The 20,782-nt window shown below is 41.8% G+C and overlaps 2 protein-coding genes across 3 annotated transcripts in view; both read right to left on the reverse strand.

The window, feature by feature from the left end:
- CCDC93 (coiled-coil domain containing 93) overlaps positions 1-20,782 on the reverse strand; it is a 107,826-nt gene that overhangs the window by 43,143 nt on the left and 43,901 nt on the right. For both annotated transcript variants that reach the window (XM_069577779.1, XM_070292232.1), the window contains exons 9-11: positions 20,346-20,438; positions 20,024-20,074; positions 19,088-19,174 (exon numbers count right to left, since the gene is read on the reverse strand). In XM_069577779.1, coding sequence (XP_069433880.1) covers positions 19,088-19,174; positions 20,024-20,074; positions 20,346-20,438 — 231 coding nt within the window. The remainder of the gene's footprint in view (positions 1-19,087; positions 19,175-20,023; positions 20,075-20,345; positions 20,439-20,782) is intronic.
- On the reverse strand, positions 12,754-13,154 carry LOC138434022 (large ribosomal subunit protein eL42-like). The gene has a single exon (XM_069577781.1). The coding sequence runs from the start codon at positions 13,073-13,075 to the stop codon at positions 12,761-12,763; it is 315 nt and encodes a 104-aa protein (XP_069433882.1). The 5' UTR covers positions 13,076-13,154; the 3' UTR covers positions 12,754-12,760.

The following is a 20,782-nucleotide window of genomic DNA, read 5'->3' on the forward strand; positions in this document are numbered from 1 at the left end:
TTACAGGCTGATTGACTTCTACCCAGGGGCTCCTCAGGGGAGCACCATGCCTCAGTGAGAATTTATAACTCTATCCCTGTCCTTATACCTGACACTGCCTGGAACATAGCACTGCTCAGTAGATGTTTGCTGAAGAAAAAGATCATTCCATCTAAGGGGTTAATTCTGTCAGCTGTCTGGCAGGAAAGAAACCATGCTGAAGACTTAAAATACCTATAAATTATAGCAACTTTCTTTATTTTGAGAAGACTTTGTAACACTAATTGGAAATACAACATCAGAGCAGAGAAATAAGAGCATGAAGAGGGCAGATGACATATTAGCCATTGATTCTTGCGGGTCAATGCCATCCAGTGTAGTGAGACGGAATCCCTAAGGACCTTCTGTGAACACAAGCTCCTGGCAGTACAGCCATCATGAATACCCAGCATCCTCTGGTTTAGTAACAGCGATGCCCTGCCTTTGGGGAATCACTGTTTCCCATCCTCTCTCTTGTTCCAGAGGGACTGTCGATCAACAAGCCCACCTCCTGGCCAGAGCAACTGGCTGAGGAGTATGTGACCTGACCTGTAACCAACAAGTGAAAGTGAAAGTCCCTCAGTCGTGTCTGACTCTTTGCAACCCCATGGTCTATACAGTTCATGGAATTCTCCAGGCCAGAATACTGGAGTGGGGAGCCTTTCCCTTCTCCAGGGGATCCTCCCAACCCAGAGATAGAACTCAGGTCTCCTGCACTGCAGGCAGATTCTTTACCAGCTCAGCCACAAGGGAAGCCTGTAACCAACAAAAGAGAAGCCCTTCTTAGGACTTCACCCACAGATGTGGGAGGGTGCTGGAGACTGCAACAGTCTGTGGTGAGGCCCCCCAGGCGACAGACAGGGACGCAGAGTGAAGCAAGTTTTCAAGGACAAAGAGAGATGACAAGGCAGGTGAGTCCCTGGGACCCCTGCTTTCATGGACACCCCCACCTCCTGTTACGAGAGCTGAAAAGGCTCTTTTTTGCTAGGGTTTCTATCACTTGCAACCAAAAGGCTCCTAGAAGGCTACTCTCGAGGTGAATGAGTGACAGAACTTTTGGCAATTTTCTCGGCGGGCTGTGCCATGCAGAGCGAACGTGACCATGGTTGAGGGGCACAAACCTACTCAAATGCAGCCCACACCCACCAACGTGGCTGTCTGCTTTCTTCAGAGGAGACTTTCCTTCCGTTGGGTCTTTATATGCGCATCCCTGACCAGACCATGGCCATTACCTCCCTGTGGTTACATCCAGGTCCTAATCACCTAATGAGATGCCCCAAATGCTCTTGAAAAATAAAATTTCAAGACAGAATACAGGCTTCTGATGAACTGCCAGAGAACCGTTCTCAGAATCAAAAGGTCAGAAGTAATTTGTGTCAGAATTTCTTAATTGCTGGACAGGAAAACATTTCAAAACCTACTGAGAAAAAGAATTCCTTCTAAAAATAAGTCTCCTGATGACCCAAAATGCCTCATCTTAGAGTAAGATTGAGATGTTGACAGTCTTCTGGCTAGGATATTACACTCTGGAAAGGTGGATGAGAACATTTCAGTGTGGTATTTTCCAGTGATATAAAAAACCACTCACATACTCCAAATAGAAAATTCCACAGTTTTCAATAGCTTAGGTGCAACTGTGTGTGAGCGCTTGGGCTGCGTCATTTTCCTTTTTACTTGCTTCTGTGGTTAGTTTCCAACATGACCTGGCCTCTTCACTCCACTCAGCCCAAGGTGGGCAGTTAGACACTGGGAGAGCCTAAAGATGCTTTGTCACTGAAACAAGCCTGGGAGGCAGACACTAAGGATGGTCAAGGAGGCTGCCCTCTGAGCACACCGTCCTGCCACAGAGACTGGTTTCAAAGTCAGCAGGCATGTATGCAAACCTGGGACTTATTAGCTACATGGTAGTGGACAAATTTCCACTGATCTTAGTTCCATTTCCTAAATAGATACATTGTCACATGCTTATGTATTGAGTACCAACTCTGCCAGGTGTTTGGTGAGGCTCCAACATTATAGAGAATGGTAAAATGTGATCCAATCTACATAGGTAAAAGTGAACGTATTATTTACTGAGTCATTACTCAGTCATTAGCCCAGCAGGCTCCTCTGTCCACGGGATTTCCCAGGCAAGCATACTGGAGTGGGTTGTCATTCTCTTCTTCAGGGGATCTTCCAGACCCAGGGATCGACCTTGGTCTCCTGCATTGCAGGCGGATTCCTTACCATCTGAGCCACCAGGAAAGAGGAGAAGGGGGTGACAGAGGATGAGTCAGTGATAGTATCACTGACTCAATGGACATGAGTTCGAGCAAACTCCAGGAGATGGAGAGGACAGAGGAGCCTGGCGTGCTGCAGGCCATGGGGTTGCAAAGAGTGAGACATGACTCTAAACAACGATAACAATGTACACATAAATAGGTTAACTTCAATTGCATACTGAGTAAGTATAATGATGGAAGGAGGCAGAGGATTATAAGCAAAGAGGCAACATGCTCTTTTGAAAATTAAATAAATGCATTCTAACATGTATACTATCATGTAAGAATTGAATCGCCAGTCTATGTCTGACGCAGGATACAGCATGCTTGGGGCTGGTGCATGGGGATGACCCAGAGAGATGTTATGGGGAGGGAGGTGGGAGGGGGGTTCATGTTTGGGAATGCATGTAAAAATTAAAGATTTTAAAATTTAAAAAAATAAAATAAAATAAAATAAAATAAAAAAAAGAAAATAGTATAAAAAGTATTTGGAATGGAAATTGATAAAGACAGTGGAGAAGGAAGACATGGAATTTACCTCCTCCGTGAATCGTCAAAAATACACTTATATATGGAACAGTTCCTACTGAAAACTAACTGGGAAGTGGAAGCAAGGTCTGTAAGAAAAATCCACATGTAATCAGGCAGGAGGGGTTCCTCAGTGGCTCAGCGGTAAAGAATCCACCTGCTGATGCAGGAGATGCAGATTCGATCCCTGAGTCAGGAAAATCCTCTGGAGAAGGAAATGGCAACATACTCCAGTATTTTTGCCTAGAGAATCCCATGGACAGAGGAGCCTGGCAGGTTACAGTCCATGGGGTCACAAAAGAGTTGGATACAACTTAGTGACTAAACAACAACAAATCAGGTAGGAAGGGAAGAAAAGTGATCAGGTCAGGTCCCCTAGAAGGGAATGTAGAGGAAAGGGGAGATCACACAAGTGGAGATCCGTCCCAGGGAGTGAGCACTTCAAGCTCATGTTGGGTTCCTCATGGTCTGGGGTCCAGCACACGGAAGATGAGCCCCCTGAGCTGACTGGAGGGCCAATGGGACTAACAGGAGGGCTGTGGCAAGCCTAGACTGTGCTTGTGAGAAGCACATCTGCTTGCTCTCAGGGCAGAGTGGAGGGTGGACTGAGGACTGCTCCAGCGGCAGCCCGGCTTCCTACAACCGCCCTGGCATACGCCCCAGCCTCACTCATTTCATACTACAGCTCCATAAGGGGCTAAGGGTTGTCATGACTGAGGTGAGAGCCCAGCCACTGCTGGCACTCACTCGGGCAGCGCATCAGAAGCAGCCCCAATCTCTGATGGCACCCAGGCCCCACAGCCTGCAGTCTGATCAAGACTGAGAACCCACACGGGTCCCCATCTGTCCTGTGACACGGCTCTATGACATGGCAGGGGAGGCAGAGGCTGGGGGCAGTGATTGGCTCTGAGGGACAACAGAAGACCTGGACCCAAAGCCATCTGAATAGGGTGGGGGCAGCCTTTGGTGGTACTTGTACAGGTGGCACTTGGGAGGCAGCCCTGGCCTCTGTCTATGGCTGGCCCACCAGAGCCTGCAACCTATTTTGAGCTGAGAGCCCACAGAGGCTCCTCTTGCTCCAGCACTGCTCCCCTGTCAGAAGCATGGGTCTCAGCGCCAAGAAAGGGAAAAGCACACACTTAAAGGGAACAGTTAGCTTGGAGTCAGCCCTCAGGGCTTCTGTTTCAGCAACTGGGGATCTATCCCTGTTCCTGACACAGCAGTAATGGGCACTGAGCAGACGGGAAGCTTTAGCTTACAACTGGCTCCAACTCAAGCCCCTCCACCTACAGCCCCACCTTCTGCCAAGGTGAGAGCTGCCAGTATATCTCTGAGGAAAGATGTGACTTGCTCTGATGTCAAATCCAGCTCTCCCACCAAAGGTAGTAGGTACATGCAGTCTGTACAGGGACACACACACAAAGACACCCTTCATGACTGCAATAGGTAACTGTTTCACGTAAATTCATAGAAGAAGACAAACTTAAGTAAAACGAGAAGTCAGAGGAGCTGGTTCTCAATTGAGAGAGCAAAAGAAATCCCTGGGAAAAAAAGAAATACAAATAAACAAATTACCAGATAAAGAATTCAAAGCATTAGTAATAAAAATGCTGACTGAATTATGGAAAAGAATAGATTAATACAGTGAAAATTTTAACCAGGAACTAGAAAATATAAAGAAGAATGAGTCAGAAATGAAAAATATGATAACAAATTAAAAACACACCAGAAAGAATGAAAGCAGACTAAGCGATAAGGAAGAACACAGAAGTGATCTGGAAGACAGAATTACGGAAATCATCCAGTTAGAACAGTAGAAAGAAACTAAACATGAAAAAATGAGAGCAGTTTAAAAGATCTCTGAGATAACATCAGGAGTTATCAACATGGACATTAAGGGATATCAGTAGAAAAGAGAGAAAAGGGAGCTAAAAATATATTGATTAAATTATAGCTAAACATTCCCAAACCTGAAGAAGGAAAGATATCAAGGTACAGGAAGCACAGAGGGTCCCAAACAAGATGAACTCAATCAGACCCAGTGAAGATATAGCATAATTAAAACTGCAACAGTTAAAACTAAAGAGAGAGTTTTAAAGGCAGCAAGAGAAAAACAAAGTCATATACAAGGGAACCTCCATAAGGCTATGTGCTGAGTTTTCTGCAGAAACTCTGCAGGATAGACGGAGTGGTATGATATATTCAAAAATGCTGAAAGAGAAAATCCTACAACCTAGGATATGCTACCCAGCAAGTTTATAATTTAGAACTGAAGTTGAAAGAGAGATAAAGAACTTCTCAGACAAGTAAAAACAAAGAGTTCATCAATACCAAACCTATCCTAAAATGTTAAAGCACTTTCTCTAGAAGGAAAACAAATGGCTATAACAAAAAGTAAGAATGCATAGAAAAGGAAAAATCCCACTAGGAAAGGCAAATATATAGTGAGGGCTGAGGATCATTCACTTAAATAAGCTAGGATGAAGGTTAAAAGACAAAAAACTGTAAAAGCAACTATGACTACAAACAATAGTGAAGGGACAGACCTGAAGATGTAAAATGTGACATCAAAACCACAAAATGTTGGGGAGGAGAGTAAAAAAATTCTTTAGAATTTTCTAGATTCTTTAGAATGTGTCTGAACTTACATGACTGTAAGTTTAAAACAAGTAGATATAGTTGGAAGCCAAGGTATATGAACCCCATGGTAACCACAAATCAAAAGCTTGCAATAGATACACAAAGACTAGAAGGAAACACAAGCATATCACTAAAGAACAACAAAGGAAGAAATAAAAAGAAGAACAGAGAAGAACTATAAAGATAATAGGAAAACAAGTTACAAAATAGCGATGTATGTATAAAGTAGATACGTATAAGTACACGCTTATCAATAATTACTTTGAATATCCATAGCCTGGGGCTTCCCAGGTGGCACTAATGGCAAAGAACCCACCTGCCAATGCAGGAGATATATGAGACACTGGTTTGATCCCTGGCTCGGGAAGAATCCCAGGAGGAGGAACTGGCAACCCACTCCAGTATTCTTGCCTGGAGAGTCCTATGGACAGAGGAGCCTGGCGGGCTACAGTCTACAGGGTCACACAGAGTTGGACATGACTAAAGTGACAGCATGCATGCACGGATCCATGGACTAAATGTACCAATCAGAAGACACAGGGTAGATGACTGGATAACAAACAAACCCAAAACAAGACTCATCTATGTACTAAGAGACTCACCTTACAGCTGGAGACATACATAGACTATAAAAGTGAGGGGAGAAAAAGACATTTCATGCAAACAGAAATGACAAGAAAGTAGGTGTAACGATGCTCATACCAGACAAAATAGACTTTGAAACAAAGTCTCTGACAAAAGATGAAGAAGGGCACTGTATGATGATAATGGGATCAATACAAAGAAAGGATATATGTTAACAGATACACATCCTATGTAAGAGCACCTAAATATATGAGGGAAATATTAACAGACACAAATGAAGAAACTAACAATAATACAACAGTAGTAGACTTTAGCACCCCACTTATATCAATGGACGGATCACCCAGAGAGAAAATCATTATGGTAACAGTGGTCTTAAATGATATAACCAACCAATTGGATGTAATAGGTATCTACAAGACACTCCATCCCAAAGCAGCAGAATACACATTCTTTTCAAGAATACATGTAACACTCTCCCAAGACAGATCACATGCTAGGCCACAGGTAAGTCTCAACAACCCTAAGAGGACAGAAATTGTATAAGCATTTTTTTTCCCCACCACAATGGTATAAAACTAGAAATCAATTATAGAAAGAAAAATAAGAACAGCACAAACATGTGAAGACTAAGCAACATGCTACTAAAAAACCAATGAGTTAAAGATAAACTCAAAGGGAAAATCAAAAGAAAATGGAAATACAACTTTTACTGCAGCAAAAGCAGTTCTAAGAGGGAAGTTTACAAGAAACAAGAAAAACAGGTCTTCTCCAAGAAACAAAAAAAGTCTCAAATAAACAACCTAGCATGTAAAGGAATCAGAAAAAGAACAAAGTCCAAAGTCAGCAGAATGAAGGAAATTATAAAGATCAGAGAGGAAATAAACAACATAGAGATCAAAAGAACAATGGGGTTGGGAATCAATCAAACTAAGAGCAGTCTTTTTTTCTTTAAAAGATAATCTTAACTGAATACATTTAGCCAGGCTCATAAGGAAGAAAAAAGAAAGAGGACTCAAACAAAATAAGAAATTAGAAAGAAGAAATAACAAATGATGCCACAGATATATAAAACTCATAAGAGAATGGTATAAACAGTTATATACAAACAAATTGTACAACTTAGAACAGACAAGTTTCTACTAACATACAGTCTGCCAAAACTAAGTCAAGAATAAATAATTTGACAGACTACTTGATATGAAATAGGAAAAAAACAAACAAACAAACAAAACACCTCTGTAAACAAAGGTCAGGACCAGGTGGCTTCACTGTAGAATTCTACCAAACATACAAGGAACTTATACCTATCCTTCCTGAACTATTCCAAAAAAAAATTCAAGGATAGAACACTCACAAATTCACTCTATTAAACCATCTTTATTCTGCTATCAAAACCAAAGACACTATCAAAAAAGAAAATTACAAGCCAGTATCTTTAATGAATGTAGATGCAAAAATCCTCAGTGAAACATCAGGAAACTGAATTCAACAATATATACAAAGAACCATACACTGTGATAAGTGGGATTTACTCCAAGATTTTAAGTATGATCCAACATTTGCAAATCAATGTTATAAACCACATTAACAAAAGGAAAGATGAAAATCATAGGATCATAGACACAGAAAAAGCTCTTGACAAAATTTAACATTCATTCATAACAACTCTCAAAATGCGTATAAAGGGAATATATATCAACACAATAAAGGCCAGTTATAACAAACCCACAGCTAACATCATACATAATGGGAAAAAGCTGAAAGCCTTTCCCCTAAAATCAGGAAGATGACAAGAATGTCCACTCTTACTACTTCTATTTAACACTGTATTAAAATCCTAACCACAGCAATCAGACAAGAAAGAAAGAAAGAGAAAGAAAGGGTGAGGAAGGGATGGAGAGGGAGACACAGACAGAGAAGGAAAGAAAGAAAGGGCATCAAACTGGAAGGGAAGATGTAAAATCGTTATTATTTTCAAATGACATGGTACTATATATAGAAAATCCTAAAGTCTCCACCAAAAAACTATTAGAACTAGTAAGTGAATTCTGTAAGGTTTCAGAACACAAGATCAATATTCAGAAATCTGTTGCATTTCTATATGCTAATATGAATTATCAGAAAGTTAAAAAAAAATCCCATTTAAAACCACATCCAAAAAAGTTACCAAGGAATAAACTTAACCAAAGAGGTGAAAGACCTGAATGCTGAAAACTATAAAACACTGAAAAGGGAAAGTGAAGATGATTTAAATGGAAAAGATATCCTGTGCTCTTGGATTGGAAGAATTAATATTATTAAAATGGCCATATTACCCAAAGCAATCTACAGATTTAATGTAATCCTTTTCAAAATACCCATGACACTTCCACAGAACTAGAACGAATAATTCCAAAATTTATATGGAACCAGAAAATACCCCAAATTACCAAAACAATCTTGAGAAAAATGAACAAAGCTAGAGGTATCACGCTCCCCAACTTCAAATTATGCTACAAAGTTACAGAAATTAAAACAGCATACTACTGGTATAAAAACAGACACATAGATCAATGCAACAGAACAGAAAGCTCAGAAATAAATCCACACACCTATGATCAATTAATCTACAACAAAGGAGGCAAGACTATACAATGGCTTTTAAAAGATTCTTTACAAGTAGTTCTGGGAAAACTGGATAGAAACACGTAAAAAAATAAGATTAGAACATTTCTTAACACCACATGCAAAAATAAACTCAAAATGTATTAAAGACCTAAATGTAAGACGTGAAACCATAAAACTCCTAGAAAAGAACATTGGCAGAACACTCTTTAACATAAATCATAGCAATATTCTTTTGGACCTGTTTAAGGCAAAATAAATAAATAAAACTAAAAATAAACAAATGGGACCTCAGTTCAGTTCAGTCGCTCAGTCGACTCTGCAACCCCATGAATCACAGCACGCCAGGCCTCCCTGTCCGTCACCAATTCCCGGAGTTCGCTCAAACTCATGTCCATCGAGTTGGTGATGCCATCCAGCCATCTTGTCCTCTGTTGTCCCCTTCTCTTCCTGCCCCCAATCCCTCTTAGCATCAGAGTCTTTTCCAATGAGTCAACTCTTCACATGAGATGGCCAAAGTATTTGGAGTTTCAGCTTCAGCATTAGTCCTTTCAATGAATACTCAGGACTGATCTCCTTTAAGATGGACTGGTTGGATCTCCTTGCAGTCCAAGGGACTCTCAAGAGTCTTCCCCAACACCACAGTTCAAAAGCATCAGTTCTTCGGCACTGAGCTTTCTTCACAGTCCAACTCTCACATCCATACTTGACCACTGGAAAAACCATAGCCTTGACAAGATGGACCTTTGTTGGCAAAGTAATATCTCTGCTTTTGAATATACTATCTAGGTTGGTCACAACTTTCCTTCCACGGACCTAATTACACTTAAAAGCTTTTGCACAGCAAAGGAAACCACTGACAAAATGAAAAGACAACTGTCGGAATGGGAGAAAATATTTACCAATGATACGATCAATAAGGGATTAGTGTTCATAATACATAGACAGCTCATACAACTCAATCTTTTTTAAAAACCCAATTAAAAAATGGGCAGAAGGTCTGAACACACATTTTCTCAAAAAAGATGCACAGATGGCTAACAGGCCCATGAAAAGATGTTCAACATCACTATTAGAGAAATGTAAATCAAAACCATAAAAAGCTATCACCTCACATCTGTCAGAATGGCTATCATCAAAAAGCCTATAAATAACACATATCAGGGAGGATGTACAAAAATGGGAACCCTTGTACACTACTTATGGGGATGTAGACTGGTGCAGGACCTATGGAAAACAGTATGGAGGTTCCCCAAATGCCTAAAAATAGAACTACTATATAATCCAGTAATTCCACTTGTGGGTATATATCCCAAAAAACCATAAATGTTAATTCAAAAACGGTACATGCACCTCAATATTCACAGCAGCATTACTTAAAAGTCAAGATGTGGAAGCAACCTGAGTGTCCATCAACAGATGAAGGAAAATGTGTCAGTGTATATACACATTCACACAAAGGAGTGTTCAGTTAATTCAGTTCAGTCACTCAGTCGTGTCCAACTCTTTGCAACTCCATGAATCACAGCACGCCAGGCCTCCCTGTCCATCACCATCTCCTGGAGTTCACTCAAACTCAGGTCCATTGAGTCGGTGATGCCACCCAGCCATCTTATCCTCTGTTGTCCCCTTCTCCTCCTGCCCCCAATCCCTCCCAGCATCAGAGTCTTTTCCAATGAGTCAACTCTTCGCATGAGGTGGCCAAAGTACTGGAGTTTCAGCTTTAGTGTCAGTCCTTCCAAAGAACACCCAGGACTGATCTCCTTTAGAATGGACTGGTTGGATCTCCTTGCAGTCCAAGGGACTCTCAAGAGTCTTCTCCAACACCACAGTTCAAAAGCATCAATTCTTCGGTGCTCACTTTCTTCACAGTCTAACTCTTGCATCCATACATGACCACTGGAAAAACCATAGCCTTGACTAGACGGACCTTTGTTGGCAAAGTAATATCTTTGCTTTTGAATATGCTATCTAGGTTGGTCATAACTTTTCTTCCAAGGAGTAAGCATCTTTTAATTTCATGGCTACAATCACCATCTGCAGTGATTTTGGAGCCCCCCAAAATAAAGTCTGACACTGTTTCCACTGTTTCCCCATCTATTTGCCATGAAGTGATGGGACCGGATGTCATGATTTTAGTTTTCTGAATGTTGGGCGTTAAGCCAACTTTTTCACTCTCCTCTTTTATTTTCATCAAAAGGCTCTTTAGTTCTTCACTTTCTGCCATAAGGATGGTGTCATCTATGTATCTGAGGTTATTGATATTTCTCCCCGAAATCTTGACTGCAGCTTGTGCTTCATCCAGTCCAGCATTTCTCATGACGTACTCTGAATATAAGTTAAATAAGCAGGATAACAATATACAGCCTTGACATACTCCTTTTCCTATTTGGAATCAGTCTGTTGTTCCATGTCCAGTTCTAATTGTTGCTTCCCGAACTGCAAACAGATTTCTCAAGAGGCTGGTCAGGTGGTCTGGTATTGCCATCTATTGAAGAATTTTCCACAGTTTATTGTGATCCACAAAGTCAAAGGCTTTGGCATAGTCAATAAAGCAGAAGTAGATGTTTTTCTGGAACTCTCTTGCTTTTTCCATGATCCAGTGAATGTTGGCAATTTGATCTCTGGTTCCTCTGCCTTTTCTAAAACCAGCTTGAACATCTGGAATTTCACGGTTCACATACTGTTGAAGCCTGGCTTGGAGAATTTAGAGTATTACTTTACTAGCATGTGAGATGAGTGCAATTGTGCAGTAGTTTCAGCATTCTTTGGCATTGCTTTTCTTTGGGATTGGAATGAAAACTGACCTTTTCCCGTCCTGTGGCCACTGCTGAGTTTTCCAAATTTGCTGACATATTGAGCACAGCACTTTCACAGCATCATCTTCCAGGACTTGAAATAGCTCCACTGGAATTCCATCACCTCCACTAGCGTTGTTCTTCGTGATGCTTCCTAAGGCCCACTTGACTTCACATTCCAGGATGTCTGGCTCTAGGTGAGGGATCACACCATTGTGATTATCTGGGTTGTGAAGATCTTTTTTGTATAGTTCTGTGTATTCTTGCCACCTCTTCTTAATATCTTCTGCTTCTGTTAGGTCCATACCATTTCTGTCCTTTATTGAGCCCATCTTTGCATGAAATGTTCCCTTGGTATCTCTAATTTTCTTGAGAAGATCTCTAGTCTTTCCTATTCTATTGTTTCCCTCTATTTCTTTGCATTGATCACTGAGGAAGGCTTTCTTATCTCTCCTTGCTATTCTTTGGAATTCTACATTCAAATGCATATACCTTTCCTTTTCTCCTTTGCTTTCTGCTTCTCTTCTTTTCACAGTTATTTTTAAGGCCTCCCCAGACAGCCATTTTGCTTTTTTACATTTCTTTTTCTTGGGGATGGTCTTGATCCCTGTCTCCTGTACAATGTCATGAACTTCCGTCCATAGTTCATCAGGCACCCTGTCGATCAGATCTGGTCCCTTAAATCTATTGCTCACTTCCACTGTATAACCATAAGGGATTTGATTTAGGTCACACCTGAATGGTCTAGTGGTTTTCCCTACTTTCTTTAATTTAAGTCTGAATTTGGCAATACGGAGTTCATGATCAGAGCCACAGTCAGCTCCTGGTCTTGTTTTTGCTGACTCTATAGAGCTTCTCCATCTTTGGCTGCAAAGAATGTAATCAATCTGATTTTGGTGTTGACCATCTGGTGATGTCCATGTGTAGAGTTCTCTTTTGTTATTGCAAGATGGTGCTTGCTATGACCAGTGTGTTCTCTTGGCAAAACTATTAATACTATGTATAAAATAAATAAGCAACAAGGGTACCTTGCATATCAAGGATACATTACAGCCATTATTTTGTAATAATTTTAAAAGGAGAGCAGTCTATAAAAATATTGAATCACTACACCGTATACCTGAAATATAATACTGTAAATCAACTATATTTAATAAAGTGTTTTTAAAGTACCTGACAATGATACGGAACTTAGGGTGGATTCTTTTTTTTTTTTTGATGGCACTTTTATTTCCCTCCCAAAAAAACCAACTGAAACTAAATGAAGTAAACAATCTCAAATTTTTATTGTCTTTATAATAAAACAAAATATCAAGCTCAAAACTAGATCACTTGGCCCTTTCTCTTTTTATCACTTCCCAGCTCAAAATGCTTGAATCTCTTAATAGCCAGCATGCTCTTCAATCTGCAGTTGGGCTCAATGCATTCAAGACTCAGTACAATCTTCTTTGTAGTTTTAGCCTTTTTCCAGAAAATCGGCTTAGTCTGCCCACCATGCCCACTCTGCTTCCGGTCATAACGCCAGTTTCCCTGGGCACACAGAGAATCCTTGCCCTTCTTGTACTGTGTCACTCTGTGGGGCTGGCGCTTCCCACACTTCTTACACAAAGTCTGGTGGGTTTTTGGAACGTTCACCATGTTTGCGATAGCAGTAACGGCACGGAAACAAAGCAGGGTAGATTCTCCTGATTCCCCAACAGACCTGCGATCTACAAAATGGTTTCATATCCTGTCTCAGGGAGACGCTGACCAGGAAAGACTTAGCTGCATGAGTCAAAATGGTGTACCGCTGGTTAGCACGTGGCACTGAGTCAGAGTCCCTTCCTGCCTTGCCTGGCTCTGCTTCCTTCCCCTTCCTTCTGGTATAGTAGAGTGGAAGTACTTTGGGGACAGCCAAACCCTTCGTTTTCTGCAAATCACACTACTAGATTCCTCTTCCCTCTAACAGTGAATGATAAGATGCAGTAAGCATGTTAGACAGCAGTACCACAAGGCACAGCGATGACTCAGCAAGCACATTCTCGGAAGGGTGCCCCTTCTGGAAACAATCGGAGATGGAGCTCCCTGGCTGGACTCTGTCAATGCTCATAAATTATGTACACGGAAGCTTCTTTGTGTTCTTCTTCCCTATTGCTTTACAGGAACCATATTAAATTGAGTTACACATCTCAGGGACTTGCTTTGAAACACATGAATTAGGTACCATTTTATACTATTATAAGAACTGCTGAACTTTACCAGTGAAAGAGAAGCCTGCATATGTTTTTCACTTCATTTTTATTTTTCAGTGCCTGCTGACCATCCAATGACGTGCACCAAGCACACTGTTTGATTCATTTCTGAGGCACAAAATCATTTTCACACTTTCATCTTCCAAAAATTATTGTTCCTTTTCTTCACTAAGCAAAAATTCATCCTGATCTCAGGCCAATTTGAGTTTCTTTCAAGTTCCACCAAAAGGCTTTCCTCTTGAGCATTCTTCAATTCCATCTTTACTTTCAAGCATTTCATTACTGAGGCCCTGAAGGTAGGGGCATGGATTTTTAGATGAATTGCCTTATTTCAGTCCAATTTATGGCAATAAGATTAAAGAGAAAAACAAACACACCATGGTGGACAACTCTGACAGAGCCCCACAGTCTCTGCAAACATGGTGGGATGAATGTGACCACATGCACATCAATACGTCACATAAAACTAACGTGTGGAGGGGCTTCACTTGCTGAAACAAGTGGTGAGGTTGGAGAGGCACAGCTGGCAAGGGCCTGAGGGCAGTCTCTAGCTGACAGCCAGACCCGCTGACCTCAGCTGACAGGTGCTGAAGGACTGAATGCGGCCAAGAACCATGTGAACTTGGAAGTGGATCCTTCCCCAGCCAAGCCTCAGATGAGACTACTGCCCAGGCCAGCACCTTCACTAACTTTTTAAGAGTCTGAAACTAAGGACCCTGCTATACTGTGCCAAACACAGAAACCATGAGATAATATACTATGTTATTTTAGGCCACTTATTTGTGTACTATTGCTATGTAGCAACACATACTAAATTCACAGAGAAAGAGAAAAGCAACCCCTGACATTTGAGAGCCAGTCTGGTAGTCTCAGCAAGACCCTGGTGTTGCTGGGAGCTGGGCTGCATTCACACTAGGCTTTTGTGTTAAATATAAATAACTCCAGAGGACATCAACATAAGACAGGGTCACAAGGATCAAGGAAAAAAACATGACCACTCTGTAATGTTTGTAGTATATGGGCAAAAACATGAACACTATTCAAATCCCCTAAATGATCAAACATCCCCCTATACTGGCTAACATGAACATAGAGCTTTACCCGTGATTCTTTTCCCTTGGCCCATAGAGAAGATTTCTTTAGATACTCATTCACCGAATTATCCCTCCTCAATGCATCTAACACAGAGCAAAGCTCTACTTTCTCTAATCTTCCTCTAAATCACCTAAAAGAAGTCTGAATCCCCTAAGTCTTTTCTAAGGCCTCCTTATTGAGATGCTGTATGATTCCCCACTGCTGTGTGGTCTCCTTCACTACAACCAGTAATAAGCCCAACTTGTCTAACTATGGGTGTGTTCCCAGGGATCTTTGACTGGAGGACACTGACAACAGCAAACAAAGCAAATTAAGAAAAACAAAAAGCAAACATGACTTTTTCATGGTAGGTGCATAAAAACAGAAGCATAAACCAAGGAAGCAAGAAAATACAGAGCTTAAATTAGATCTAAAATAAAATTAACAAAACAAAGTATCTCCAAATGAGTATAAAGAAATTATCTGATAAACAGTATTAAGGTAAGTGGATAGGAGCAGGAAAACTAGACGGATCCAGATTGTGGACTAAATAAGAATGAACTCTATGTAGCATAAAGGATTAAACATAAATAAAAAATTATGAGCTGAAATGTAATGAATTACTTATCAGATCAATGTAAAAAGAACACTGCCATTTTGAAACAAAAAGAATGATCAATTTGGGTACCAATACCTTGCATGAAAAGAAAAGCAATAAACAAATAAAAGAACAGCCTGAGAAATATGTGCATCACCGTGACAAAATATTTAAATCTAGAATAGAGATTTTAATCAAATTTATAAGGAAAACATCAGATACCCGAAGGATAAGTGAGTAAAGGCTTCAACAGATCAGTCAAATAAGCAGAAAATAGAGCAAACAAAAACATGCAATCATGTTCAAGCCACTCAGTGGTCCAAAGAGGTACTCTTTTATAGCCACTAAGGCAGCAAGTTAGACAAATGAACAGAGGGGGAGACTCTTGGATCATCCTGGAAGCCCCTTCATGGAGGCAGTATTTTATATTGCCACAACTTATTTATAAAGCAACACAGAGGGGTCAGAATCCAATCTTTAGACTCCTAGGAAATCTTTCCAAAGAAACCGTTTGTTCAGATTTTACAAGAGGATTATCTATAATGGTAAACAAAAGTCTAACAATAAGGAAATGTTTAATGAATTGTGCTAGATTATCTAGTATTCACATAATTATGAAGACTAGAAACATGGAAAACATTTAGGACTTAATGTGACCCAAAAAATGCAGTTTATAAAAGTATAAATAAAGGTTACCATTAGCTGCATGGCTATAATGTGCCCCAGGCACTGTTTTGGGCATTTTCGTCACATTTCACTTAATCTTCACAATACCCTGCCACCCTGCTAGGAGAGTTACATTATTCTCATTTTATAGATAAAGATACTAGGGCAAAGCAATTAAATAAAGTGGCCAAGGTCACAGAGCTGGGAAGTTGAGGAGACAGACATGAACCAAGATAGGACTCCAATGCTGTATTTGTAACTGCTCTGTTTTACCTCTTTTACACACACATGATGGCTGCAACTAGGTGCCACCATGGGTATCTGGGACACATACTGGATTAAATATGCAAATATGAAATAACTGTGATACGGGAATAGGATTAAAGTCAATTTAATTACAAAAGCCCTCATCTTTAATGATATATGATCTACCCAATACAAACAACATTATCAAGCAATGAACTGCTGCTGCTGCTGCTGCTGCTGCTGCTAAGTCGCTTCAGTCGTGTCTGACTCTGTGCGACCCCTTAGATGGCAGCCCACCAGGCTCCTCTATCCCTGGGATTCTCCAGGCAAGAACACTGGAGTGGGTTGCCATTTCCTTCTCCAATGCATGAAAGTGAAAAGTGAAAGTGAAGTCGCTCAGTCATGCCCGACTCTTAGCAATCCCGTGGACTGCAGCCTACCAGGCTCCTCCGTCCATGGGATTCTCCAGGCAAGAGCTGCTGAAGTGGGTTCCCATTGAACTCCAATTCCATGAGAAGTTTTAATTATATGTATGCGTGTGTGCTCCGTCATATCTGACTCTTTGCAATCCCATGGATTGTAGCCTGACAGTCTTCTCTGTCCATGGAATTTCCCAGGCAAGGATACTGGAGTGGGTTGCCATTTCCTACTCCAGGGGATCTTCCTGATCCAGGGATCACACGTGTGTTTCCTGCATTGGCAGGGGATTCTTCACCATTGAGCCACTAGGGAAGTCTTTTAATTATACACATCCTTTGAAAAAGACCTGTCCAAAACTACTTCTAATTTCATTCTTTTCAGGCAGGGCAGAACAGAAGGACAGAATACAGAATATAGCCATCAGATCACTGCACAAGGGTGAGGGAAGGGCAGCCCAGGGATACAGCAGGAAACATGGAATTGCAGAGCTGATGGGGAAGACAAGTTAGCTTCATGACTACCAGGCAAGGACGTGTGTACTAAGGAGACCTATTTGCTTCCCCTCTTATAATAATCTAAGCTCCTATCTACTTAAAGTGGGCAGGTCTAAGATAAAAGTCAGAGTCCCCGGAGGAAGAGCAGTGAGTACCCCGTATGTTTGTCTTTCTGTAAAAACTGAATCAGTGATGCTATGTGGCAACCTAAGGGCAGGTACAAGCTCACCCCCTTGTCATCCAGGTGTGTGTGTGCTGACAGCAAAGCAAGACACTTCTTCTCAGGGCAGTGAATTAATCACTCTTGTCCACAACTATGTCTTTAAGTTTTTTGATTCTACTGGTAATTTCAGGATGACCTAAATCCTTGGACAAATGTCAGATGACACTCTAACCACTGTCACCTTTTCTAGGTGGTAAATTAAAATAAGAGGATGCTTTGGATACTATTAGGCTTCCCTGATAGCTTAGTTGGTAAAGAATCTGCCCGCAATGAAGGAGACCCGGGTTCAATTCCTGGGTCAGGAAGATCCCCTGGAGAAGGGCTAGGTTACTCACTCCAGTATTCTTGTGCTTCCCTTGTGGCTCAGCTGGTAAAGAATCCACCAGCAATGCAGGAGACCTGGGTTCGATTCCTGGGTTGGGAAGATCCTCTGGGAGAAAAGAAAGGCTACTCCCTCCAGTATTCTGGCCTAGAGAATTCCATGGACTGTATAGTCCATGGGGTCGCAAAGAGTTGGACACAACTGAGCGATTTTCACTTCCTTTCACTTTGGATTCTAATATGAAAGTTGGATCAGAAAACCTATGTTAAGAAGCACAGACTTTGAGGGTGGGGAAAACAAGAGAACCCCATCCCTAGACATTCTATGCTGTTTTTTCTTAAGTTGACTTGTAACATGAGTTTTTATTTTTATTTCAACTTTATTTCTACTTCTGGAAGTGAGCTCACCAACAAAAGTTTGATTTCCATCCTTCACCATATTACTGACCCCCTTTACCCATTTCACCCTCCCTCTGTCCCCTTCCCCTCTGCTAAACACTACTCTGTACCATTTTACTCAGTCTTGCTCAGAAAGCCCTTCACTTTGTGTGAGATGACCACTGTTGTGCTTAGAGCTGATTGTAACTCCCAGATTACAGGTGACATCCACTGTCCAACTACATCATCTATGCAATCTCTTCAGAAGACCATTGCACAGAGGGTCAGGGCAGAACTCATTTGATATCAAGGCTTTTGAGACAGGGAAAGCGAAAGTGGATGCTTGAACAGACATTAACGTTTTAGGCGGGCAGAGGGAGCAGGGTTGGGGAAGGGAGGATGTGAAACAAGGCCCTGTAAATCTGATTTTACTGATACTATATCTCGGCCAGACCAGAATCAGTTATGTGCAAAATGATTAATCACTGTCTCCCTGAAATATTCAAGGTCTTGCTGCCTATTCTTAGGATGGAAAAAAAATCTAATGCTGAAATATGACTTTCAGGCTTTTGCTCATTCTATACCCTTTTAATAAAGCAGGACACAAAATTTTGCCTTGGGCTTGGCTGAGTTATGGGGTTTATCTCGTAAGTGGCAAAGCTTCATCCCTCAGCCTCATCCACCAAACTGTGCCCAAGTTATAGGAAGCCTGCTAGAGAAGGAAAAATGTGGGTGCTGTCCCTAAGGCATCCATCTATCAGATGCAATAATTGCTCCAAGAGACAGGTTTTCTCTTTATATTTATAGAAAAATAGTCACTGCAGAAGAAAATGAATTTAGCTAATGGGCAAATGTGGATGGCACTGCATGGTGGATATTCTGACAAACGTGGCTGATGAATTACAACTTGCCTCCATCACTGCTGGGAGGGGTACGGAAGCAGAAGGACAAATTCTTGGGCATTATTGAGGCGATGGCTTCAGCTGGGTCCCCACCTACCTTTTCTGCATACTCAGACACGATCTGCTTGATCTCGGCAGAGCACAGGCCCACGATCTGGCCCACGGAGCTTGCGGTCAGCCGGCTCTGCAATCACAAGGGAGGGTGTGCCCTCAAGGACATGCACTGGCTTTCACACACTGGAAACCCTGAGCATGACTACAGCAAAACAGATAACATTCCTGGGGGAAAAGTAATTTGGCTTTTCCTCATGCATTCATCAACAAGGGAGAAAACAAGCCTCAGGACAAAGGTTACCTCACCTCACTCCCTCCTGAATCACTCAGCAAACTCTGTTAAGATTCTCCTCGGACCTTGGGTATCTCTAGAAAATCATTCTCCACCATATACACCCCATCCCACGGTGTTTGTTGCTGAGGATCACTAAAAAGAGCCTAAAGGGAACTTGGCAGGCATAGGACTCAGAGGAAGAAAGTGGAAATCGGAAAGGAAAAGGGATCTTAGAATTCTTGAACTATCTCCTGTCACAGGTCTTTCCTGCCATAAAGAGGAATTCTCTTTCAAAGCACCTGGATAAACCTTCAGGACAGGTCGTGAGCTCTGAGAAGAGAGAATATAAATTCGATGCCCTACCATCTACCCAGATGGTATAGGGAACAAACAGGAGACAGGGGCTCCTGTGGCCTGAATGCCACATGTGGTTGTGGACAAGCAGGGCTGAACCACAGCTCTCCCACATGAGTCCTGTGATGCCATCCAGCTGGGACATCCTGTCTTCACAAAGGTCCTTCAGGTCTCCCTCTGAGAGGTTCCCGTGAATGGCAACACTGTGCATGTATAAAAAGTTCCCCAAAGAAAGATCCCAGGAAACAAGAAGCAGAGTGCTAAAAAGAGAGGGCCTTCCACGGCAGAGCAGGTTGGTTCCAAGTCTCCCTCTCCATACCGCGCCCACCCTAGTGGCCATGCCCGCCTCACCTCCGCATGCGCCATGGCGGTCATCTTGGTCATCAGGGACTGAATACGCTGCTAAAAGAGGAATAGGGAGAAGCGGCAGTGAGCAGGTCTGCCCACAAAAGGCTTAAGCTGGGTATCTAAATAGGGCTTTTCAATGGAATCCAAGGGCCATTTTACCCAGGCTCATTTTATGGTGAGTTGCATGAGAAGTGATGGAAGGAGACTGAAAACTGTGAAAAAACAGCCAACGGTAGCTGGCCATTCTGGAAAACTGGAGATGAAAGTGACATTTCTCCCCAAAAGATTTATGCAGAAACCCTAGAGGGCCACACGGAGCACTCACCTCTTCAGCAGCTTGAAGCTCATCCTCCTCGTGGGCATCAGCTTTTCCTGCAGTCAAGAGCCCCGTCGGAAGTGCTGCTTTCTTGTCCTCAGCCTGGAAGGGAAGATGCGAAAACTGCAGCTAAGCACTATCAGTGGAGACAGTAGAGAAAGGGTAACACTGCAAAGAACCATAAGTCAGTGAAAGAAAACACACAGATCTGGACAAATGACCCAGCCCCTGGTAAAGGATGCAAAAATCCAGAGACTTTAACCTCCACTCCAACCACATGCCAAGCAGGTGGAGTCTTGGGCCTTGCTCAATGCCTGCCTCCACCTCTGAACTACTCGCTGATTAAATTCCTATCAGGCCATACACCTTTGCCAGACTTATCCATGCACTGTGATTGGGTCTTCCCCTACTTTAATTTCTTTAAGACTAGATCACTGCCTTTTTTT

The sequence above is a fragment of the Ovis canadensis genome, chromosome 2, assembly GCF_042477335.2.
Source record: "Ovis canadensis isolate MfBH-ARS-UI-01 breed Bighorn chromosome 2, ARS-UI_OviCan_v2, whole genome shotgun sequence".
Classification (NCBI taxonomy): Eukaryota; Metazoa; Chordata; class Mammalia; order Artiodactyla; family Bovidae; genus Ovis; species Ovis canadensis.

What these genes read in the sequence shown, in the direction of transcription:
- LOC138434022 (XM_069577781.1), bottom strand. Translation starts at nt 13,075, where the DNA reads ATGGTGAACGTTCCAAAAACCCACCAGACTTTGTGTAAGAAGTGTGGG.